This window comes from Dermacentor silvarum, chromosome 5, assembly GCF_013339745.2.
Source record: "Dermacentor silvarum isolate Dsil-2018 chromosome 5, BIME_Dsil_1.4, whole genome shotgun sequence".
NCBI classification, from domain to species: Eukaryota; Metazoa; Arthropoda; class Arachnida; order Ixodida; family Ixodidae; genus Dermacentor; species Dermacentor silvarum.
In genome coordinates, this window is record NC_051158.1 from 113112750 (window position 1) to 113137719 (window position 24970).

General features: G+C 46.0%; 2 protein-coding genes across 2 annotated transcripts in view; one reads left to right on the forward strand and one right to left on the reverse strand.

Moving 5' to 3' along the window:
- Positions 1-24970, forward strand: part of LOC119453719 (gastrula zinc finger protein XlCGF8.2DB-like) — a 489906-nt gene that overhangs the window by 196092 nt on the left and 268844 nt on the right. The window lies entirely within an intron of this gene.
- Positions 1-24970, reverse strand: part of LOC119453721 (guanylate cyclase 32E) — a 197038-nt gene that overhangs the window by 69795 nt on the left and 102273 nt on the right. The window contains exons 6-7 of the mRNA XM_037715756.2: positions 5382-5548; positions 3289-3424 (exon numbers count right to left, since the gene is read on the reverse strand). Of these exons, the coding sequence (XP_037571684.1) occupies positions 3289-3424; positions 5382-5548 (303 nt within the window). The remainder of the gene's footprint in view (positions 1-3288; positions 3425-5381; positions 5549-24970) is intronic.

A 24970-nucleotide genomic window follows, 5' to 3' on the forward strand; every position in this document is an offset into this window, starting at 1 on the left:
CTCGTTCGTGTTTAACGTTTGACAGTGTATATCGTTTTATTGCGATAGCAATTATATGGGCACTAAAAATGTCACAGTTTCGCCCTAAGGGCGAAGCAATGAATGCGATAGCAACACAGCAATGTCATACGAAGTAAGGTGAGCGGCTTTGGTAGCAACAACACGCAGAACTGTTGTCGACGCCATCGGCGTTTTGCCCGCGTTAGCTCAAAATGCGTGCGGCGTTGGTGACTGTTGCTGGAGCCTCTGATATAAATAGGCACTTGGTGCCGCAGCTAAACGTCGCCTCCCTTCCCTCCCCCTCCCCCACGGCCTCTCGCGCGTCCGAAGAAGGCGCGTTTGCTCTACATATATGGTGATTGTAAAGGAGAAAAGAGACGCCTACTTCTGCAGCCCTTAAGCGAGCACGGCGCAGAACGCGCGTTTGTTCTCCGCCGTGCGTTCACTCCCCGTGAAAGACGCGCCCCTCGCGCCCTTTCACTCGCACATACAGCGTTCGGCGCGCGGCGACGATTTCATCTCCAAATGACGTCATACGGAACCTCACGGCGACGGCGACGGCGACGGCGACGGCGACGCCGACGGCAGAAATCTGCTTTTGAGTGTCCATATAATTGCTATCGCAATAAAAGCAGATTTCTGCCGTCGGCGTCGCCGTCGCCGTGAGGTTTCGTATGACGTCATTTGGAGATGAAATCGTCGCCGCACGCCGAACGCTGTATGTGCGAGTGAAAGGGCGCGAGGGGCGCGTCTTTCACGGGGAGTGAACGCACGGCGGAGAACAAACGCGCGTTCTGCGCCGTGCTCGCTTAAGGGCTGCAGAAGTAGGCGTCTCTTTTCTCCTTTACAATCACCATATATGTAGAGCAAACGCGCCTTCTTCCGACGCGCGAGAGGCCGTGGGGGAGGGGGAGGGAAGGGAGGCGACGTTTAGCTGCGGCACCAAGTGCCTATTTATATCAGAGGCTCCGGCAACAGTCACCAACGCCGCACGCATTTTGAGCGAACGCGGGCAAAACGCCGATGGCGTCGACAACAGTTCTGCGTGTTGCCGGTGCTGCTGCATGTCCAAGTTTATACAGCTGATGAAGCTAATATCATTACTCCGTATAGCTCTCTACAAGTTTGCTATCGCAATTGATGCTTCGCCTTTCAGGTGAAACTGCGACAATCTTTTTTTTCATAAAATGTACAATTTACGTATCGCATTATCTAGCCGCAGTTATTTTGCTTGGAACAGAAGCTGTGGCCGATGTTTGCGTCGCCGGTGGCGGAGTCGCGCAGCTTCGCGGTCGCCGATTGGCCAGTCGGTCGTACGGCGGGCGATGCGCCAGCCGAACTGCCGTCTACTTTGGACACCTCTCGCGCGGCAGATGTTCTACGGCACTGGAGGCTGGTTCGCCGTCGGCATGTTTGCCGCTAGCGTGGACGTGTCTGACCCGGAAGTGGACAGTGTTTTGAAAAGCGTGTTGACGATGACGTATGTCACGTGACATTTGGAGGAGCACTCGGCGAGGAGGAGAATGAGAGATTATAGTTGGAAATGGTGAAAAATTGGGCTACAGTGCAGCGCGATAACTGTCTCTCAATAGAGGACACCTCAGCCGTGCTGCACAGGGGGGATGGGGACTGAAAGATAAGAGAAGGGAAAGAGGTCGCAGGCGCAGGAGCGGAAGCAGCATCTAAGGCGCCGCAGCCGCGTGGGGTCTACGTCGCACACTGTCGGAGAGAGAACACGCCGCATGGAAAAAAAAGAAGAAAAAAAACCCAACAACAACAACAACAACAACAACAAACAAACAGAGAGACCAGCCGACGACCGGAGCGAAGCGACGGAAAGAGCGAAACGAGCGAAGGCCGTTTTTCGATCATCAAACGCGTGTAACTCCGCTATTACGGCACCATTTCGAACAATTCTCGCGGCTACGTATTCCTTGTAGACAACAGCACAACTGCAACACCACAACTACATCTGGACCTCTGGGTGGTTTAGGGGCCTTTTAATCACATGCTGCTAACAATGCGAATGAAAAGGACACAGATGGATTACGAAGGGAACTCGCAGAACTGTGTTAATAGTTTCTTTTTCTGGCTGATTTCGTCAAGGGGCAGAAACTAAAGCTTTGTAGAAACAATATTAAAATATATTTAGCAATTATTTACGGTCGCGTGTTATTATTGCAACGTGGTGTGCCAAAAAGCACTTGTGTTCCATTATGGAAAGAAATGCAGAAAAAAAAAACAATAATGCGAGTCTGCACGTTATTGCGAAATCTAAATCCATCTTATTGTTTTATTCTTCTCAATTTTTATGTGGATATCAAAAGAAAAAGAGGTTCAAAGTGCATGTATTCATGTTCCAATTGCACTCGCAAAATCTTGTCTCTTAAGGAACGGCAATTACAGAATTCATCGAAGTGAACAAAACGTCCACGATCTTTTCTTCCGCAAGCGGATCGCTAATATCACGATGCAGATACCATGCAGCCTTGAATGCATACATGTCAGGTGTTGCACGCTCATTTATTGCACACCTTAGTATTCGCTGTACAGAAGCGTAGGTGTCGTTGTTAGATTTCTGTGCGTATCAGTACACAGAATTTGTCAGTAGTCTTTCTCATAGTTTGAGCAATCTTCTTAGTTTTTATATGTGAACCTGAAACAACAGATGAAATGAATATTTATGCTAAATGAAATGAATGAATAGTTATGCTAATTGAAATACCCATCTGCATTCCTTCTTGTAGGCTCCATCATTTAAGCGGTATCTGCGATACAGCTTTACACAGCCGCAAGATATATGACAAGTGTAAGGTGACCCCGCGTTGGGATATCAGCTGTTGACGCCCGCGACAGTTCGCTAACGAACAGGAAATATCCATTTGGCTGTGGCGCTGCGGATTTGTCGCTAGCGTATAGCACGGAATCTAAGCGCACGTTGGCGATAGCATAATTCGGTAAATGCAGCGCTGCAGAATGTCTGGCCCCCTCGTGTAGCGAGATTCGAGTGTTGAATAAGTAAATATCCCCTGTTGATCGAAATTGAGGTGGAGTCCGCCATTAAGGTTTCATTGGGACTTTCGGAGACGCTACAGCGGAACACTATAGGTTAGTTTTGCTTCACGGCACGTTTCTGTAAGACCTAATTTATTTGTTGGTGCAAGGTACCTAATTAAAAAAAAGAACAAAATGTTTTTTTTTCTTCAATTTCATGCCGGAACGGCTGAGCCGTTCAAAGATCTTCTCGTGGCCTTTGAGATAACTCAATGAGCTTAGAGTCATGCTTACTTCGGTAGAGGCTGCCTCGTATCTTCAGCCCTACTGCGGTGCCGTTGGTGAGCGAGCCGTTCTCGCGCAGCACCTGGGTAGCGGCCCGGGCCCACAGCATCACGGCGTCGTACGTCAGGCCGGCGTATATCGGGACCTGCCAGTGGTGAAGAAACGAAGACGAAATTAGTGAAGAAGACAACCAACCAAGCTATCACTGTTGTGATTGTTGGCATGGCTCCCTCATTCGGAGCGCGCTGCAGAACGCCTCTGCATGACGCTAGTAGGGTCTTTGTGACTTCGAAGCCGGTAAAATCTCTTCTGCAAAAAGCCCGATGACTTAAGATTCCAGTAGTGGCTACATCGAACTCAGTTATATTGGAATTATGGAGGCCACAATAGAGCGGAGCTGTAAACTTATACACCGCTAATGGCAATAAGTTCATAGCCGTTACGTATGATCCAATTGCGACAGTAATTAATATAGAATCTGAAGATGACTTGCCTTCAGATGTATTTCAATAAATTGTCCAGCGCACTGACATCTTTCAACACAAGGTTATGTGTATTTTACGCATTTGTCTCTGCCATTATACACGGATTTTGTCTCTCTTCACCTCGTCTGAACTGTTAAAAAGCAAAGGAACGAAAAACAACATTCACAATTCTCTTGGACACTTTCACATTGAAGCAGCCGTAACCTGTATCTAATGAATTTCCATGACAGGCACTGCGCAGTTGAGTGACTTCCCCAGCGAGCATCCTAGGATAGGGCAACGTCGTCCCAGATCTTTGAGTGAAATGTAAGAGTGATCGATCTCTGGAGCAAGTATAGACTGCGTAGCGTACCAAGGCTTCCCTGCCTTCGCGAGATTTCTTTTTTCTGAGGTCTGCTGTAGGCACCACTGTCTTCATTTCGGGCACTGTGACGAAAAAGATATTGTTGGTGTTCATCGCAAAAATTAGCATTACCTAAACGCGCCAGTATGTTGGTGCCGCCTCACTGCACAAAATGGCGATGCGTCTATGGTTTGTTAAAAATGAAGCAGGACACTGACGAAGATCGAAATAAAAATAAAATGACGTTTCGGGATCGGTACGGATCCCACGTTCACAATCTCAGAATTGGGGGCAAGGGATCCGTACAGATCCCGAAACATCATTTTACTTCTATTTCGCCCTCGGTCAGTGACCTGCTTAATTTTTAAGGATGCTTTTATCTCACCAAACGGTATTCTGTAGAACTCCTGACCGTAAACAAACCATAGATGTAGTACATCTATGGTTTGTAGTGAAGTGAGAATATCGTAGAATTGGCACACCGAGAATGTCGTGGCATGCAGTATGAGACGGAGAGTTGTTGTATTCAACTGAAATTATCCGTCGTCCGGAGACGCCCCCACACTACCAGGTTGCGTCATTGCATGCAAGTGCGTTGCCCACAACAGCGACAAACACGACATCAGTGGCGCCACCAAACAACCAGGAAGAAAAAGAAAATATGAAATGCGCAGGAAGCACATGAGGCAGTGTCGGCTTCATTGAGTTTGGCGAAGCAGACGACGCTGCGGCATGGAGTGATCTCTCCTCTAGTTCTGCCATCGATCTGCCATTACATCTCTCATTTGGACACATGAGAGGGGCTGTTGCACAAAGAGCGCAAAACATGGCGCCGCAAGTGCCTCGGGTGTGCCATTGAAATTGACCAATAGAAACCGCGACTGCACACACTGCTGTTGCAGGGCTTTCACGGAAGAATTGCCGTTGAACCATTAGTAGCCAGTTACGGTTGTACCTAATTCGGTCACGCATTAACAACCACATCCCAGTGATTCTCAATCGCCGCCACATCTATAGCACTCAGGTTACAGCCATGTGAAGCGAACAAAATGGAGCAATTACTACTATTAGAATTTAATTGATGCGCTAAAACGTATACTGAAATCCTCATAAGTGTATTCCATGCCCAGAACCCTAAAACTGCACTTAAGCGCACATATATCGGCGATGAGCTGACGAATAGACGGATAATTGATTGCAACGAAAAATATTCTTTTCAAAAAAACAAAAAACAAAAACAAAAAAAGAAACAAATAAGTTCACAAAGTTCTTGCCTTGAACTTGAGCTCTGTGTGCATGGGTATGCAGAGCGGCTGGGTGCCGGCGTAGCTGAGCACCGCCTCCGAAAAGCGGCCGTAGTGCTCGTCAGATGGCACGCGCGGCGACAGGAGAAGCACGGCTCGGAACGGGAACGGCCGCACGATAGAGGAGTCCTCCCAGTCTGCGTTCATTGCACACCAGCATTGGGTTTCCGTACGGACTGTGTGGAGTGCAAGTTCGCCCACAGCTGTGACTCAATTAAAACTATCAGAGCAAGATGTGTCGTCGAACTAAATTGCCAGAACTTTGCCTTTGCAATCATTAAATACTAACACAAAGCGAAAGTAAAGATGGATAGAAGAAAGGCACTTGAAGACACGATAGGGTTTGCGTTCATTTGCCGTTCTTTTTTGTTGGTTATGCATGCGCTTAACTGCTATCTCAAGATGGCATACCAGTGAGCCCTCATCGTAGAAATTTGGTGTTGCTGCGCCACACTTAAGTTAGGCACATTTTCTTACCCGTGATGCATCAAAACGGGCGCACTGGGGCCGATTTCCTTCCGCGATAGATATTTCTACCCCCCAGATATTTACGTTTTCGTGCTATAATGTGTGTTGTGCGCGTTGGTAAACGTACTTGGAAGCATTTAGAGCGCGCAGACTGGGCACAACAGGAAGGCGTAGACACTACGGTGGGCTCTTGCCCCCGTCTGCCAGCGCTAAAATGCCTTCCAATAACGGTTCCGATTGTGCGCTTGAGATGTTTTAGAAAGGAGAAATGGAAGCCCCTCTTTGAACTGAGTTTAGAGTACGTGTGACTTAATCGTTTTCATTATCCAACGAAGCTGCATCGCTTGGTTAATGTCATTACAACAAATGAAAAATTATGTTCTGCCGAATACCAATATAAGCAACGCGGTTTTTTGAGAATATTGGCTTGTTTCAGAACGAAGGATGGATCACCGGTAAATTCAGAGGGAGCTCGGAACGCGGCACCTTGCAGATGTGCCGCGTTGTCCACAGCGATACAAAACTGTGTGCCACCCATATCGCTAGCTGCTTGACTGTACCAATATAGCACTGCGCATCACCCACACGAGGCCTTCTGGGTACGCTGACAGCTTGCACATTCATAGCTGGCCATGCTTTACTTGATTATTGATGTTGTTATTACTTTATTGCAATAACAATTAAATGGACGTTCGAGGCGCATTCGCGCCTTCACCGATAGCCCTACTGTCGGCGCCGTAGTGATGTTTTGCTATCAATGAAGCATGCGATGCCTGAGCGTGAAAGGTTTCAAGGCTTCCAATGATGCGCAGTGGGTTTGGCTGCAAAGGCGACGAAGTCTAGTGGACCGTCACGCTACGTCGACTAGGGTCTGCGGTAGCCAGGGCAGGGTTCTGATTTTCGTTGCTGGCATAAGTGTGGCGCGCGCGCACTAACAGTAGTGTTTCTGCTGAACAGCTGAGTACATACCACACCGCGGCGCATACACTTAGCGGTGCGCGCAGTAAAGGTCCAGCTAAATCATCTCCTTGGGCGCCCACAAATGCCGGCAGTTTTCCTTCGGTATCATCTCACGCACCATCGCGGTGCGAAGCCTGCAACGCCGCTGGTGACGATGCGTTCTGGGATGATATCAGGACAACGCTAAACGTTGCCATCACTTTCAATGCATCGGGAATGGGGGAAACTGCGAATTTGTTTACCCGGCATGTTTCGCATTTGAGTCGTTGATTAACCAAGGTGATGTTATGATAACTGACGCCCGGGCCTGTAAGCTTATGAGCGCATGAAGGCTTATTCCCAAAGGGATACAGGCCAACATAACGTTAAATAGGTAAAGAAAGATGACACCACGGTGTTTTTTTATTATATGGTATTTAGGAGATGTTGACCTCTTTAATTTCCATTCATTCCATTCATTCCATTTCTTTAATTGGCGCCGGCTACTCCTTTTCACATAGAGGTATGACAAAAAAAAAGAATGAACCTACACGCATTAAAATTAAATGTCAACTCCAAATCACAATAACACAAAGTCCAGTCACATAAGTGCACTAAAACCACACTAATACTGAAAGTGAACTCAGAAACACAGCAACACAAAGTTCAGTCACAAAGGCGCATTAAGTTAAACACAAAAATCCAGTAACATAAGTACACTAATGTCACACTAAAACTGAAAGTCCACTCAGAAAAAGGGCACAGAAAGTTCAGTCACATAGCTGCACTAAAGTAAACACAAAGTCCGGTCACGTAATTATACTAAAATCACGGCACATAAGATAGCATGGATTCGATTCAAAGGAAACTACATGAACCCAGGTGTCGAATTGGCCATAGAGTGAGTTTATCACAGATAAACACTCTTTTCAATAGTTTCCGAGTATATTGCTCGCTTCTAGAAATCTTTGGAGGGCCATTAACGCTCGTCTTTACTGTTGCTTTAGACTCTGGAACAATGCGTCTAATAGAAAAAAACAAAAGATTTCTTCGGTATTTCAGCTTCTGTTAAGCTGGCTTTTAGAAGAAGCAACTTCCTGGCAGCCTGGTGTCGCATGTTCGCAAGCGTAAGTTGTGAACATGCGAACCTTTTCAGAGAGTAAGTTGAATTGCGTGAAGGGATGGAGGGGAACAGTGGCGTAGCTGGGGCGCTATAAGCCAGGTAGAGGAAAGATTGAAGCGGACTGAGGCAACTTGAACTGACAGAGTGCAGCGCGCACAATATACGAGCAGTGCCCAGCGTGTTTGTACACCTTGTCTTATTACCATCAAGGAGCCTTCGGTATGTAATGAGGCCTAGAATGTTTTTTTTTTACGGGAGAAGCAGTTCAATGCTATGTCTGCCCCTGACTTCCGTTACCGGAATAGAACGAAGAATACGTCATGGCCCCACATGGCGGCATCAAGCCTGCCCGCTTCAGGCCGGACGGGTTGACATTTCTGGCCAATTAGCCCGCTTTAAGTCGAGTGAATGGTGTTGTTGACATTAGCAAACCTGTCATCTCGCTTCGGCAGCAAATTTCCGGCTTTATGTCGGTGGTCTGCTTTAAATTCGTTCTCGATATTGATGCATGAAGGCCTAGCTTATGGTGACACACACGTGACTCGTTGTATCGCTGGCTTGGATTGGCTTCAAGTAGCACACCCTCGTCGTCATACGTGGTAGCTCCCGCGTTGAAAAAAATTTAACAATTGCCGATCATATAAGCAGGAGTGCATCAGAGCATTTATTTTTAACCTACGCAATGCTGTAAAACAAAAGCCTCAGCAATATTCGAAATCGCTTAAAGCGGCAGACATAAAACCCACAGGAAATTTCTGACCCTTTCGCCTCTGGTTTGCTCGAGGAAGTTCGCATATCGAGACAATTGCAGCGCGTTCACAAACGCCTGACCACGTCAGAACTTTAACAGACAACCACGGTGATTGTCCGAGGTCTCATCGGGGCAACAAGAAAGCTTAGGGCGCATTCAAATCGATTGACAGAGGTCAAGCGACTGACCGCGAGAGGCGACCTGTGAGGGATGCACGGCGACCGATGTCCACACAGCAAGCGCTGCCTGCCCGTCGCCACATTGAAATGTCTCGCCAATGACTCGCACCGTCTTCACCACGTAAAATAAGCGTCCACGCATACCGACTTCCTGTACCGGCGCCGCTGATTGGTTCAGTAGGTTTGGGCCCGAACTCGCGTGACTGAAAAAATCGAGCAGCGCTCCACTGCCCCGAAACAATCGCTTCTCGACCAAAGCGACAATATGCGACCGGTCGCTTTGCAATCAATCAGGTCGTGCGATCTCCGCGACCCCGTACGGTTTCAGTTTCAATTTCTGATTTTTAAGCTGCAGGGAGGCACCTAGTTACGCGGCGTTCCAGGACACCACTCCGTGGACCTGTCGCGAAAAAAGCGCGGCACCAACGGGAAATATTTCAACGGACCGAGTTAGGTAACACCGCCCGAGAGAGCGCCAGGAGGAAGGGCTTTCAGAACTGCAAGAAGCGTTGCGACGGTCGACTTCCACGTACGACTTGCACAACTCTTTCTGATTAGCTCCATTGTTCCTGCAGCGCTGACCAGCCTCAGATTCTGCGGTCACCTATAGTTTGGTTAAAAAAGAAAGAACCAGATAGCCCTAATTTATTACCATATTATTCTAAGCGAGTAATCACATCCAGCGAGGTGGTTCACTATCGACAAAGAATAATGTCGAAACAAAAAAACGCTAGATTCTGGAACAAGGAGCACGAGTAGCGGGCGACTGCAGGTAGACGCTCTGTGGTTTAAGCTCGATGCAGTGAATCGGTGGCTCGATACGCTGCTGAGGCGAAAGTGTCGGGTTGCATTCCGAACCGCAGCGAGCGAACTGCGATTTGGGCGCAGTCTAAAAACGCTCGCGCAGTCTCGATTTTAGTGCAAGAAGGGCGCTGACATGACATATTCGACTAGTTCATTTCTTGCGTTAAATCCCCAGTCAAGTCCTAGACCTATAATACTTTTACAGTCGAAAAGCGGCTGTAAAAATAGTTACGAGTCTTAGCAGTCTTAGCACTAGCAATATTTCAATATAACGTAATTTCTACAGGCAGTTTTGGTTTCATTTTCCAGGAGGTTATACTGTGTCGTCTCGTTCCGACATAGTATATGGAAACTGCGATACGAATTTTTGACAATTGCTACGGCTCGCTCGGTCACCTTCATATGCTGCTATACATCGACCCTCACGACGAGTAGGCGCATACGAGGCCACCGAGCGAGCCGCAGTCAGTGTCAAAAATTTGCAATATCTTGCTCTCACGTGACCACATACTGTGCCGAGACGTTAGGACATATCATCCTCTTAGGAAATTAAAAAAAAACGAAACTGGCTATTGAAATGCGATTATATTAAACTATTGACGGCAGATTGTCTCTGTTATTTCTAGGGTTTTGTTTAGAGGTCTAGGATCTTCATTTAAAGGGGAAAAAAGAAATAGTGGCAAAGATCATGTAAGTGCCCCTTAAAAAAGAAAAAAAAGCTAAATTTGAAAATTATTCTGAAGACCCCCTCTACGGCGTCCTTCCAAACCCGCTGTACAGTTTCGGAATGGTAAACCCTACATCTATCTTTTTAAAATGGATGACATAAAATATGTTCTACCCTGCACTGCAGTAGTGTAGTGATGCGAGGCATCCTTTAAAGCTAGTGGGAGTTATCTTTACGCAGGTGCTAGGGCGTTGGATGACAGGCACCGGTGTTTGTGTGCGACTTCGTCAATATAAAACTCCAAGCGAGGAAAGCCTTCATTAAGATACCAATGCACAGATGACCGTTCCCTGTAGCGTGAAAAAAAAAAAATCAGTGACAGTGAGCTCGTTCATGTCTTAACTTCGGGGAGGAATAGAAAAAGTCATAATCATGACATTAAAATTTCATGATGTGACTTATGTCTAGCTAATATATGGCTGCGCAAGGTGACTGTTTCGAACTCTTCAGAATGAGAGAGAGATGCAGATGAGATGTGAAAGGCGGAGAGGTTATCGGGAAGATGAACGTCGAGTTTGCTACCCTGCACTTGGAAAGAAGGAAGGGAGGCTAGAAACGTAAAAAACAAAAGCACAGTCAGAGCAAGAGAGAGACAGAGAGAGAGAGAGAAAAAAAACATATACAGACCCACACACATAACAAAAAAAAAAAAAAATGCGGCGCTCCTCAGCTGCTTTTGTTGGCACTCGACTAATACTCATCTACACCTATACGTCATCGCACCATGAATGTAAGAAAAGCGATTTCGCATTGTCGACGTATTGGAACTGCCTTACCGCACGCGTTTCTCTCGCGCATTAAGTCACCTGCGCAAATTAGGACGACTGGTAATTCAAAACCGTCAAGGTAAACGATGCATCAGGTGGCACCAGTGCTCCCTGTCTACGTTCCAATTTTGAGGGACAGCTACGCATCTCAGACAAATATTATTTAGGGCTGTCCGGTGACTCCTCATCCTAATGCACATATCCTAATGGCATGCACACATCTTACTTATTCCGCAGCGGTGAATCAGCGAACGTATATGCTAGCCCATTCGTAAAGAAAGTGTATCAGCCATCAGGTGCATTAACTGATACAGCCCGGAACTTTGCAAGAACTTAGTTCCTATGTTTGTATCCACGTTTCAAACAACTAATCAACACGTAAAACTTGTAAATACTGTATAATGTTTGTTCGTTTGTTATATCCAAAGCGCAAAGACCTCCTAATGGAATACCGCTTGACTTTCAACGGCTTGTTTTATTTTGGTATATGTATTCTATTCGGCCAACCCATTCCTAGGCCGACGGGTATATGTCACTGTGACGCAAGGGGTATAGAAGCTTTAGGTGTATTTACCTATGGCAGAAAACATTTCTCGTGCATAAACCTTCCTGCATCTAGCGGGTTTCGACACAACTAATTTGCCATTTACATGTGTGTCGCACTATTCTCAGCATACAGCTCTCCTCACCATAGTGCGACGAACATCAGTATAGGGACCTAAGTTGCTGTCCTGACCGATCGCGCACGGATCTGCCTAGCCTATGACACGTCCTTCAGCTGTAGCCCCTCGCTACGGGAACAAAATATCGCCTTTGTCCTGGTTACATTTATGCGTACACGGGTAAGACCGCATTTTGGCATAGTTTCTGAACGCTGTAGTGCGGAAAGATGATTATTCCGCGACAACAAAGTGGGGAAGTGTGCGATGCCTGAACATTACGTGATAATATTTGGTGTTTTGGTATTTTGGTATTTTGGTATTTGAGCGCCGACTATGATCGAGGTGTGTTTGCACGCCTACCTTTCTATCTTGCTCCACTTTCATTTGTTGAAAGAACAATAAGCGTTTCACGCGTTCACAGTGTGGTGGAAGCAACATTATGTGCACGTCTAACGTATAATGCTGAAAGGCTAAGGAAGAAGACGGATTTGGGTGTTACAGATTCACGCACATACCAGAATGATTGGATTTTATGTCTACGAAGTAATGATGGCTCAGGGATTTTTGAGATCACTTTAATGCATGATTACACAAGAGAGCCCCGGCATACCTTCGAAGTCGCACGTGAACAAACTTTGCTCGCTCGCCGAAATGATGAATTTTTGTGAATCAAACTAAATAACCTTGAAGGCGAGTCGTCGAGGGCCGAGGTGCAGAAGATCGGCTTGAATGATGAAACTCTGTTTCACCAGTACTTACAGTGCGAAAATTAGTGAATGCCCTATTATGCGATGAGCCATTGAGTTTAGCCTGCAGCGCTAACGTATTAGTTGCGTGTCGTAACATTACTGAACACGTGATCTTGCGTGGGCAGCCGAGCATTAATTTACCCAACTACTGGGCGTCCTTCTTTGCGGCAATTTTATCGCCCCTATCCACCAAAAACGTTCTTCCGGCAAAACTAGCATCATTTTCCATGCAATCGTGACCCTGGACGCATAACTGGCGAAGACGGCGAACAAATGGTCAAGAACGCTTACCTACGAAAAATTTTGTGAACCTGGCCTGTTATTCTTTTTGCGCCGGCATCACGCCCAATAGATGTACGGTATTGCCTAAAACTACGCACAAAGTATTTTTTTCTCTTTACTAAAGCTTACGCCATAATATATATATTGTGTTGCGCTTTGTAATCTTTTCCCCAATATCGTCTGTGTCTTGCAAAACTACACGACATACTTCAGAGGGTATAATCTGAGAATCGCTAGTAAACCTACTCCCACACGAAGAGAAACGGTGAAGCGATCTGACTGGAGCACCGTTCCATGGACTGCCAGTGCCAGAGACTGCCAGAGACACAGTAGCATGGCAGTGCATGTGAGGATAGCAATAGGCTCCTTGGGGAGCATCCCATAGGAATAGAGGAAGCACTGACTCTTTCCTAATGGCTTTCGCTCGGGGTTCGTAAGAACTCGTGGGCAGCTTCCTTGACTTCGGGGCTTTTAAGGAAGAGGCCTTACGTTAGACGTAGGATACTGACTATATTGCACCACTCACGGTTCAACGTAAACTTAACCCTCTTGTGCAACGCTTTCCTCCAGGAAGGAACTCGCCAACGGAGTTGTGAGCTAACTTTAGTTTCTGCCCTGTTCTGTTGGACACTGTGAAAAGAATGTTTTTCACAACGTTTTTTTATTTAGATCTTGAGCATTCGATATGATCTTGTAATAGGCGACATAGAAAATAAAGCCGTAAATACAAGCGAAAGGTCACTGTGATTAGGAAGTAAAGAGAACAAATGTCGGAGCGCAACCTTCGAGTTTATTGATCCGTTGGGTGCATCCACAGGGAGCATATAGTCGAAGCAAACGAGCGGTGCACGTTAGCCGTTCAATACGATGCCGGCAGAGAAAATTGGCGAGAAATTGGAAGCTGTGTCTGGTGAAGGAAGACATTTCAATGCCGCCCACGCAGGAAGGAACCGCCTAGATGACCTCGCTAGCGCTTTATCACCAATGAAAGCCCCAAATATCTTGCATTTGCCGTCCGATGATAGCAGCATGCGCTTAACGTAAGCGGACGCGCACTCTGGGACTGGTCACGAGAGACTCCGAGGTAAGCTGCCTAAAAATAATCGAGAACCGGTCTGCAGAACATATAGCAGGATATACAGAAAGACGGGAGTCGCGCTGTGGCCATCTTGCTCTCACGGGATCGCACCAATCCACAAGAGCTTCCGGAAGCTTGAAGCACATGACGAGCTTGAACGCTAAAAAAAGAAAACCGCCCACCTGCGGCTATGCGGAAGAATGCAGGGACAGGGGGGATATTTATTAAAGCCATGCCCACTCATCACAACTATCTCGTGCCACCTAACCGCTATCGTAACTTTTAATGGGGCTGCTTTCAGTTGTGGTCTCTCCTTTGCGGTGCATGGTATAGGATGTAATTAGAACGATGTAATGTCGCCATCCTTTGCGAGGGCTTGAAAAAGGCCTGATAAAAGCCAAACCAAGGCGTGATAAAAGCGTAGTCTTTGTCTCAGCATGGTAAACAATTCAGCACAGGGAACCAACTGGAAGCTAGCGAGCTGACTGAAAGAATCAACAGTTTTTTCCTTATTCTTGAAGCAAATGGCCTTTTAATAACGCTGCCACAGGCAATTTCGGCACCCATATTGCAATGCTCGCTTGGCTACTGTACACACACACACGCACACACACACACACACACACACACACACACACACACACACACACACACACACACACACACACACACACACACACACACACACACACACACACACACACACACACACACACACATATATATATATATATATATATATATATATATATATATATATATATATATATATATCTTTTATCTCGCGGAGAGCGCAGTGGGAACGTTGTGGTCTTGTTTTACTGGACAGGTGATGTGCATTTAGCGAATTTCTGAAGCAGGTGCCACGACACTTGACTTATAACACAAATAACACAAATAAAACAAATTATTCTAACATAAATTGTAGTGTGTGCCATACTTATTTTGTATTTGTGTCGTCAACCGCTGAGTAATTAATAAAGAGGGAATGAACGCAACTTCCATGTGAGCTAGCGAACTGCAATCAGTCGTGCCGCTTTATTGCGTATTGTACATATTAAGCTACTTCTACAGACACACAACTATACCAAAACCGTTTTTTTCCTGACCACACGCGAAAGCAGTGAACTTTTGGTATTATCTCTAACTGTGAATCCTGCCTTAACGATTTATTTGTAGCAAACACGTAAAGTACAGAATTACTTAACACTATGATGCTGTGGGTAAAGTACAGGTTGCTCAGCTTATCCCCATCGACATGTACATTTATAAAGAGAGCTAAAAAATATTGAGGCCGAGGCCATTTCACAACCAATGTCAACGTTATAGCGATTAGCATTTACGGACGGACGGAAAAAAACTTTATTGATAAAAGCACCTGCGAGGTTGCCGGCCCAAGCTCAGGTCACCCAGGCATTATGTGCGGTGTGGCATAGCCTTTCCACCGCTGCCCGGGCCAGCTGGATTGCCCGTAGTTGGTCGTGCAGATCCGAGCTAGTCAGAGCGCTTAGTCATCGCTCCTCGAGAAGGTGTGGTTCTCTGTTGTCCCCTCTGTATATTGCTCTGATCTCTGTGCCTTTCCATAAGACGTGTGCCATGTCTACATATTCGTGCTTGGAAAGCTTGCAGCTCGCTTCTGGGTATTGTCTGGAATTTACTCTAAGTGTACTGGGTTTCTGAAGGTTCTGGTTTGCAACCTTCTCCAATCTGTTTCTTGAGTCGTGCTCCCTCAAGGGCTGCAGAAGATAGCGCCAACATTTCCCTTTCCACACGAACCACTTACTACTACTTTCTTGAGATGTGTCTAGTTGTTTGTGCGGTTGTGGGTATGCTTCTCTTTGTTCCTCATAGTGTGTCAGTATGTCGTGGTACGTGACTAGTCTGTCCTTGTCGTCCTGTATCGCTACTTCGTCGTCGTCGCCTCCTCCGTCTTCCCCATCGCCTCTGCTGCAGTCCTCACCCCCTACGAGGGGGGTGCGGGGTGTCGGGCCGTCACTGTCCAAGCCGCGGCGGGTTAGTTCTCGTGCGGCTTGGTGGGCCTTCTCGTTCAGGTTGGGAGGGGTGCTCGGATCTTTTGTGGTTACTTGCCCCATGTGTGCCGGGATTCATTTCAGGTATTCGGGTGTGATTTTGCCTTTCTTGAAGTCTACTGCTCTGCGGTTCAGGATTTTGGCCGACTCCGTGGAAACGCAGCCCTTTGTGAAGTTCCTAATGGCCATCTTGGAGTCGCTGATTATTATTCTGTCTTGTTTCCGACCATTGATTACGGCCAACGCGATTGCCGTTTCTTCTGCTGCCTCTGACGTTCTGGTCCTGATGGAGCCCGCCGTCACGGTCTTTCCTTTGTGTCTACGACCGCCATTGCGAAGACATCACCGCCGACACCACCATTGTCGACCCGCTTTCGGGGGTACCGGGCAGCGCCTACGAAGGGCGCCCCCTCCCACGCACCATGATTTTTGAGGATCGTTTTCGTGCGGCATTATCTTCTCTCCTCATTGTGCACGGGGTGCATGTTCTTCGGGATGTTTTCCGTGTTTATTGCGGCTCGGACGTCCGGTTGAATCTGCGTCATGGGGCCCTTCATTCTGTGGTAGTTTATGCCGATCCTTTCCATGATTTTTCTGCCCACCTTGGTTCCGGTGAGTCTTTCGAGTTGCGATATCCTCTGTGCTTCAGCGATCTCGTCCAGCGTGTTATGTATCCCGAGTTGTAGTAGAATTTCGTTTCTTGTGTTTTTCGGGAGACCCAGTGCCGTTCTGTACGCTTTTCTAATGTACACGTCGATCTTGTCTTTGTCAGCCTTGTTCCAGTGGACGAATGCCGCCACGTACGCTATGTGACTGATCGCGAAAGCGTGGACGAGCCGTACCACGTTTCTTTCTTTCATGCCTCTTCTGCTGTTGGAGACCCTCTGTATTAGCCTAATGGTCGCCGTGACTTTCTTTTCCAGGCGCGTTACGGTACCCGCGTATGTTCCCCTGGCTTCGATACGGAGATCCAAGACTGATCTTCTGGACCATGGGTATCTCCGTGCCGTTTCTCGTGGTTAATATAATTCCCCTTTTATGTAGTTATGCTACGTCTCTGGACGGTGTGCCCAGCCTCCTGGGGCGGTAGAGTTGCAGTTCCGATTTCCCCGGCGAACATTCTAGTTTGGTGCCCTCCAAATGATTTTCGACTGCCTCCACCGCCCCATGAAGTTTGTTCTCCACCTCGTCCTCGCTTGCATCTTTCGTGGTCCAACTTGTAATGACAGTCTGCATAAACTGTGTGATTAATGTCTTCTATTTGCTCCAATTTTCCCGATAGTCTGATCAGGACGAGGTTAAAGAGCATCGGTCACACGACGGACCCTTGCGGTGTGCCCGCGCTACCCATGTCCACCTGGACGCTCTCCTCCTCGTCCGGTCTAATTCTGGCTGTTCTTACCGTAAGTAAATTTCTTATGTAATTGTACGTTCGTTCGCCCAGGCCGAGTTGCGCGATTATTTCGAGGATGGCCGCGTGCTCGACCCTGTCAAAGGCCTTCATTAGATCGAGTCCGAGTATTGCCCTCAAGCCTCGCCCCGTGGTGTCTATGGCTTCCTCATCGAGTTGTATCATGGCGTCTTGAGTAGAGAACCCTATTCTGAAGCCGACTGTATTGCTGCGGTATACGTCTTTGGACTCCCGGTAGCCGTTAACTCCGTTGAGGCAGGCGTGCTCCATCAATTTACCGACGCAGGAAGTGAGGAAGATCGGCCGCATGTTCTGGATTTCTAGGGGTTTACCCGGCTTGGGGATGAGGATCACGTCGAACCGCGTCCATTCGTCGGGTATCCTCCGGTTCCGCCAGCACTCGTTGATGTAGTCTGTCAATCGGTTTGTTGCCTGGTCGTCCAGGTTCTGGAGCATCTTGTTGGTGACTTTGCCAGGGCCCGAAGCCGACTTGGTCTTAATAGTCTGCAGGACCGACCTGATTTCTTGCTGGGAGAACTCTCTGTCGAGGTCCTCGTTGGGAGAGCCCGAGTAGTTCCTGTGTTCGACGGCTGGGGGTCTCTCGAGGTACAGCTTGGCGATTTTATCACCCATCTCACGGATGTTTCCTTTGTACTTGTGTCTGATCTTGGTCATTTCCGCTTTCGCTGCCGTCTTGGTGCCCGACGGGTCGAGCAGGTGCTTGAGGATCTTGCACGTCTTGCCTGTGTTGATGTTCCCGTTCATGGCGTCGCACACCTCGTCCCATTCCTGATTGCATAACTGGGCGTACTCATTGGGCGCATTCAATTGGGCGCATTGAATGAATGTAGCCGACACACTTTACTGCGAAATTTTTAACTTGTGGGTCACATGATCAGTTGCACATGCCCAATGGCCGAAGCTATCACTTCTAATAGCCCAAGTTATGTATTTGCCGTCCTCGATTGCGTGGTCGCCTTTGAAGGAGATAAGTTCTATCGAAACGTTGGTTCGCCTTTCTGAGGCACCTTATCCCTGTTTATAACCTTTATCTCGGAGTGTGCTACTCCATCTGTCAGTTCCCTTCTTGATTTTGGATTTCTTGTCACCCATTCTCTAAGTCTAATGGTTTACCGGTTATCTACCCTATGCATTACTTAGCATGCGCAGCTGCATTCTTTTTTCTCCTAATGTCACCTAGAATATCGGCTATCCCCGTTTGCTCCCTGATCCCAAACCGCTCTTTTCCTGTCTCTTAAAGTGCACTTCCTTAAGGAAAACAAGGTGAGGTGATGAAATGAGGAAATTTGCAGGCGCAAGTTGGAATCAGCTAGCGCAAGACAGGGGTAACTGGAGGTCGCAGGGGAAGGCCTTTGTCCTGCTGTGGAGAAAAAAAAATAGCTGATGATGATGGTGTATTTGCAAGTTATCTAATCAGGCACACCCAGTTGCACATACCCAGTGGGGCATGCCAGCTCTAATTGGGGTGAAAAATATTAGAAGCGGACGTACTGGGAACTGCGTGCAGCTCTGAACGAATGGTAATCGCATTAAAACAATACAGTCATGTAAACAAGACAGATGCGTACAGAAATGTGAGAACTTGAAATGATCAACAGTTACCGACGAAAGGGAGTCTTGGCAACGATTGTTTTGACAAGGAGACTTGTCTTGCGTCTTGTCGCTCTTACAAAGGCAAGTCTCCTTCTCGGAACGTTCGCTCCAAAGACAAATCTTCTTGGACCGCTGTCGTTCAATACGGTGCCAATGTCGACGACAGTACGAGTGCTTATTTTGCTAATTGTGATTTTCGTTGCATTGATACATATATCACGACCAAATACACACTCACGAAAAAAAGAAAAACACGCGATTGACGAGAAACATCTAACTAAGCTAGTTTCTGGAGCGAAGGTTGACTGAATGGTTTTTAGAAGTTATTATAAGAGCACGAAGGGAAGCTGGTTTACGCAGTGCTTTATCCAGTCAATGTGTTGAATCTCTGGCACAATCCTCGTAGTATTTTTGTTTCATTTGCCGAGCGGACATCTGTCCTGTCAAAACAAGCTTACCAGAAAGCTTTAGCTCGAGGGCTTCTATATAGATGCATGGCAAAGGAGAAATCGTTTTTCTCGGCAATCACTGGACCAAATTTGGTTAGCTTTGTTGCATTGAAATAAAAAGCGTTAAAATCTTGTGATTGTCGGATGCCGATTCTCGATCTATGTCATTAATTTTACCATAAAAATTGTCGCAAATTAGAACTTTTCCGAAAACGAAACTAATGAGTTTACAACTCCGTAATTGCCCAGTGAAAGTCTATTTCCTAATTCTGTCAATTGTAGCGAATAGTACATCTAAAGCCGACAGAAGTAATGTATTTTACATTGCTCTTAAATACACCACGAATATGTGAGTGAAACATTTGCAGTACCCCTGTAATCATTGTAACAAAAAATGTCACAGTTTCGCCAAAAGGGCGAAGCAATGAATGCGATAGCAACACAGCAATGTCATACGAAGTAAGGTGAGCGGCTTTGGTAGCAATATGAATTGTAGTAAACATGAGCTGATTAAGTAAGCAGGTGTGCTGCGGCCTAAGTAGACCGACTGAAGAGAGACTCGATGACCACGAGAAGGCGCGTGTGAAACGTTGGTGTTGATGAGAAGCGCTTCCCGTGGGCAGCGCGTGCGAAGGGACACACCTGTAGCGCTGCACTGCTGATCCGGGCAGCATTGCATGTGTAGCGTGCGTTGGAAAATGTGGCCCGACTATTACTAACTGAATGAACAAGCGTGCTGTGAGCGCGCACAAACAAACATGAATAGATCACACTGAATGACTGCAGACAACGACCGTCAAAACTCTGGCAGCAAGCGGATACGCCGCAGCGGCGAAGGTACGTGCGGTCTATCGCTTCAACGGAAACTGAGCGGCGAATGCACGGCGCATAAAGGTCAGAGCCGTGTGGAGATAAGAGACGGTGCGAGCGAGCGACGAGCGCAGTTGTTGGCAGAGTGGAAGTGCGCCCCCCCCCCCTCCCTCCGGCGCTGGCTTCCCGCTTCCTTGCTTGCGCGTGGGAGATTGAGTGCGTTCGCTCTCCGTGATAGCGCGCGTCCCCGCACGCTTCCGCTCGGGCATACGGCACGTGGCGAAGATTTTATCTATATGGAACCTCACGGCGGCAGCGACAGCGACGGCGACGACGACGGCGACGACGACGGCGACGACGTCGGCAGAAATCCGGTTGAAGTGTCCATATAATTGCTATCGCAATAATATGCTTAAGATATATATTAATACATCCAATTTGTCCGCTTTGGATGTCCCAATGGATGCCGTTTAAAGAACTGCGATGTCTTTTTTTTTTGGTGCAGAGTCACGGATTTTTAAACTTCGTGCTTCTATTTTTTTTCGGCCTTACCAATTTTGGGTAATATTTGTGAAAACTCTAGACACTAAATCAAAATTACGCTAAAACTGTCACTAGATTTTAACTTCCTCTCTCAAATGCAATAAATGTCATTAAAATCGCCATGGTCTCATCTCAGAAAAGCATTTCTCATTTTTACATATATTTCGATAGGCGGCATCGGAGTAGGGCCCGGGCAAACGCTCCCTCTTAAAGCCGAGAGAAACGAGCCATCATTACTCCTCCTCTGCATAATGTTTGACCAGTGGGCGAGCCTTCTAATTTTCTTTGATCTGGCGGCTAGGTATCATAGTATGAAGGAGAATAAACCGGGAGGACGTGTTCTTCGTCAGGTTAGGAGCGTGTGGATAACATTTATTGCCTTGACGTTTCGGCTAAGCATGCAACCGTACATCAGTCCTTTTCGCGTTCGTCTCCAGAACACTAGGTCGGGGGTTCGATTCAAGTTTTGACCACGACGCTTGCACGCCGCCTGCATGAAGAGGAAATAAAAAATCACCCGTGTATATAGCTTTGGATGAAAGTTAAAGAAGGCCTCTTTTAAATTAACCACAGTCCATCCCTACGGCGTCGCCTGGGGTCCCTTGGGACGCTACTTTGGGCTTTGGGCGGTGAAACGCCTTCGGTCTAGTAATCATTCATTCGATCAATCGATTATTTATTTGTGGTAAGTTTTCACCGAACTGCAAGCCAGTTTTAAAAGCAAAAGAAAAGCAGGAATGGTAACCAGGGGACATCTCCAGTTGGCTACCTTGTACCGGAAAAGGGGGTGCGAAAGATGAGAGAAAAAGAGGAAAAGGAAAAACTGCAAGAGAGTAAGAAGTATCGATAGCACGAAACTACCGAACTAGCCATCACGCCACGTTTATAACAAGTTCCACAACTTGCACAAGACGTGTTGTATGAAATAGATAAATCGTACTTGAAACAACGTTGCCCCAGCGATACAAACTAGTATTGTTCTTCAATAGTGTCGTTTTCAAGAACGCTGATTCTCCCGTGTTGTCAAGCTGCCCACTGCAAGTTTTCTCTATCTAATGATCATTCTGCAGGCTCTATTTGGTGCTGTGATGGGGGCACCCTATATATATGTATATATATATATATATATATATATATATATATATATATATAGGCGGACAACGCTCGTCTCGTCTGATATCTGTCGCACTTATCGTGAGGAGGCAGTACCTGTAAAGATAGAGTAATGGCCCCGCTCAAAACTTAATTGCCAATGTTTAAAAGAAGTTTTTGCCTTACTTCAGTATCAAAGAGTGTAGGGCGCTTGATGTGACATAAAAAATTTTTTTAACGTTTCTAATGCCAAATAAATAGATCTGCACAGATCAATCTGAAGGCAAGCGTTTAATCAAATCCAGAAGACAGTTACCTCCCTGCAGTTTAGGTGATTCCTGTGAAGTTCCGCCTAGCAACGCATTACACACAAGGAAGAATAAAAAAAAAAGATTTGTCACCGACGTTATCCGCTTCCAAAGCGAACATGCCACCTAATTGACACGGTGAGCTGCTGAAAGCGGCTTGCAGAGAGCATTAAGGAAATCCAAAAAAGTGACTAAAAACAGATGAGAGTTTCTCTGCAGATTAAATGAATCTAGGTGCACAGAGTTAGGCGAAACCACCTGGCTCGCAGCAATTAGTGTGCTACGGAGTGGATCAGGAAGCTGCTTGATGTAAATGGTTTTCTGGTGATTTTTTGGAACATCAGCTGTCGTTACAGGAAGTCTGTTCATTAGTGATGATTAGCACCGTACGATTGTTCTGTTTTATGCCTTCTCTAGATATTTTACGCAGGATTAACGCTATAAAACTAAGAGTACGACTACAAACTCCAGTATTTTTGTCTCTTAAAAACAGCATATTACAGTCTTTTGCCTTTGAAACCCAGGCAAAGATAACAACTTTGATCTATTTGTTATTAAGTGGTTCATTACTTTCGAAATACGTTGATGCTAGATCTGTCTTGATACATTTAGTGAATTTCCAGTAAGCCGGTGAAGAGCCAGTTTTCTGGTTTCTAACAGCTTTTTTCGCGCTTTGTGAATGCCAAAATTATGCCATCAGCCCTTGGATACACCCACATCTTGTATGACAGAGTGCACTTATTTATTTAACAATGCTGCAGCCTTTCTTTTGGAAGCCCTAGCAGGAGTGGTACAAACATCACATGATTTCAAACTCTTTTCCCTCAAGAGAACAAAGAAAACATAGTGAGCATGACAAACCAATTTTAATACACTAGTAAAAAGAAGTGCGATGACGCCATCACATTTGCTGCCAATAGAAAATACGTAATAAAAGAAAAATCAGAATATGCAACAGAAGCAAAAAAAAACAAAAACAAAAAACAAATAAAAAGACGCAATGCACGCATGACATTGCAAGTAAGCCTGCATTGAAGATAAGAAAAAACCGGGAGGGGTTGAACTGACCACGCTTTGCGTGACGGTGTTCCATTCGCGTATTGTTTTGGGCAGGAAGGAAGAATGATATGCGTTTGTTCTAGTATGCGGCAATAATTTTTTTATTGTGCTTACCTCTAGTCTGTCGCGATTCATTAAATTGCACGTAGTTGTCAAATCTCATTTTGGCGTGGTTGTTAACGATGCATTTTGCGGTGAGTTTCTAATGGCTGGAGCCCAGATTGCAATATTAAATCAGTGACTGAAATGTGTAATATATAAGAACAAATACAGGGTGAGAATTTTTAAGTTTTACGGAGTTTTTAAATATAGCCTGTTGCAGATAACATAATTCTAGTCCTTGAGTTGGATTACTCATAGGCGTACAATACTTGCGCGAGAAATTTAAACACATATTCAACTAATTATCAAAGGTACTTAAGACAATAAAATGAAATGAAAACATTCTGTGATTATGTTTGGAATTAATTACTTTACGGCACATATTGCAATTTACGAATTGTAGCCGATGACATTGCAAGGCGTATCCATATTTGAATTTACAGAATGACCCCGGTCTGGCGATATGCGCCATCAAACTCACCATCAAAATGCACTGTTGTTACACATACTTAAAAAAAAACGCTCTTTTATGCACTGAAGTACAAAAGTAACCGGAATGCCCATGTATTTCGTCCCACACTTTGGGAAATAATATCTCGAAACTGGTGTGATCCCGGAAATTAATTTCATGTGGATTCGTCTTGTAAGCTCACCGGCTACAAGTCGGAAATCCTAATATGTGCCATAAAGTATTTAATTATGAAGTTGATTATGAATTTTTGTTAATTAGTTGAATATGTGTTTGAAGTCCTCGTGCAAGTATTGTCCGCCTCTCTGAGTAATCTAGCTCAAGACTAGAATTCTGTTATCTGCACCGGGCTGTCTTTAAATATTCCGTAAAACTTAAAAATTATCACCCTGTATGTGCCTATAGTATAGCCAACGTTCCTCGATACTCTGTGGTGCTAATATTGTTTAATCGGAGAAATGGTTTCTCCTCGCACAAGCGCAAATTTGGATTTTTCAGAAATATGGATTAGATTGAAACAAGTGATCACCTTCCTAAAGGTGGGGATTGAACACACATTTTTAGGAGCGCGGACGGATCTGGTGCCACAGAAGGAGGAGGTACAAATATCGGTATCTTCGGAACAATAAAGAACGTGGGTATCACTATTCGCTGCCCGTATTGGACCTCGACTCGTAAATCAGCGGCAAAACGTACGCACTGAGTAACCTCGTGTGATTGATTACGTTAGAAATTGCAATGTCAGTGGGAGCAAAAATAAAACGACAAAGAAAATGCATATTGCTCCGTAATCGAGATCAGATGAATAATAAAGGTTGGCTAACCCTCAATCAGAATCTGTGGTGGGTTCATCGTATGATAAGCAAAAAAGATCTAACAGAAATCTGTTTGCTTAGGTATCGCCAAACAAAGCACGTAACAGGGTTGCAATGCAGCAAATTGACTGTCATTACAGGAGGGACCACCAGTAATATTGCATATTTCAATCCCTCTTGAGGCCAATGTTGAATGATTTAGCTTTTAATGCCTGCATTCATCATAAAGTATACCACATTCATCTGTATGAAATAAATTTAGTAGCACGGCATGCGTCTCAGACAGCCGCGCGATAACCGTTCTCCATTAAGGAACATGGCAGCGCAT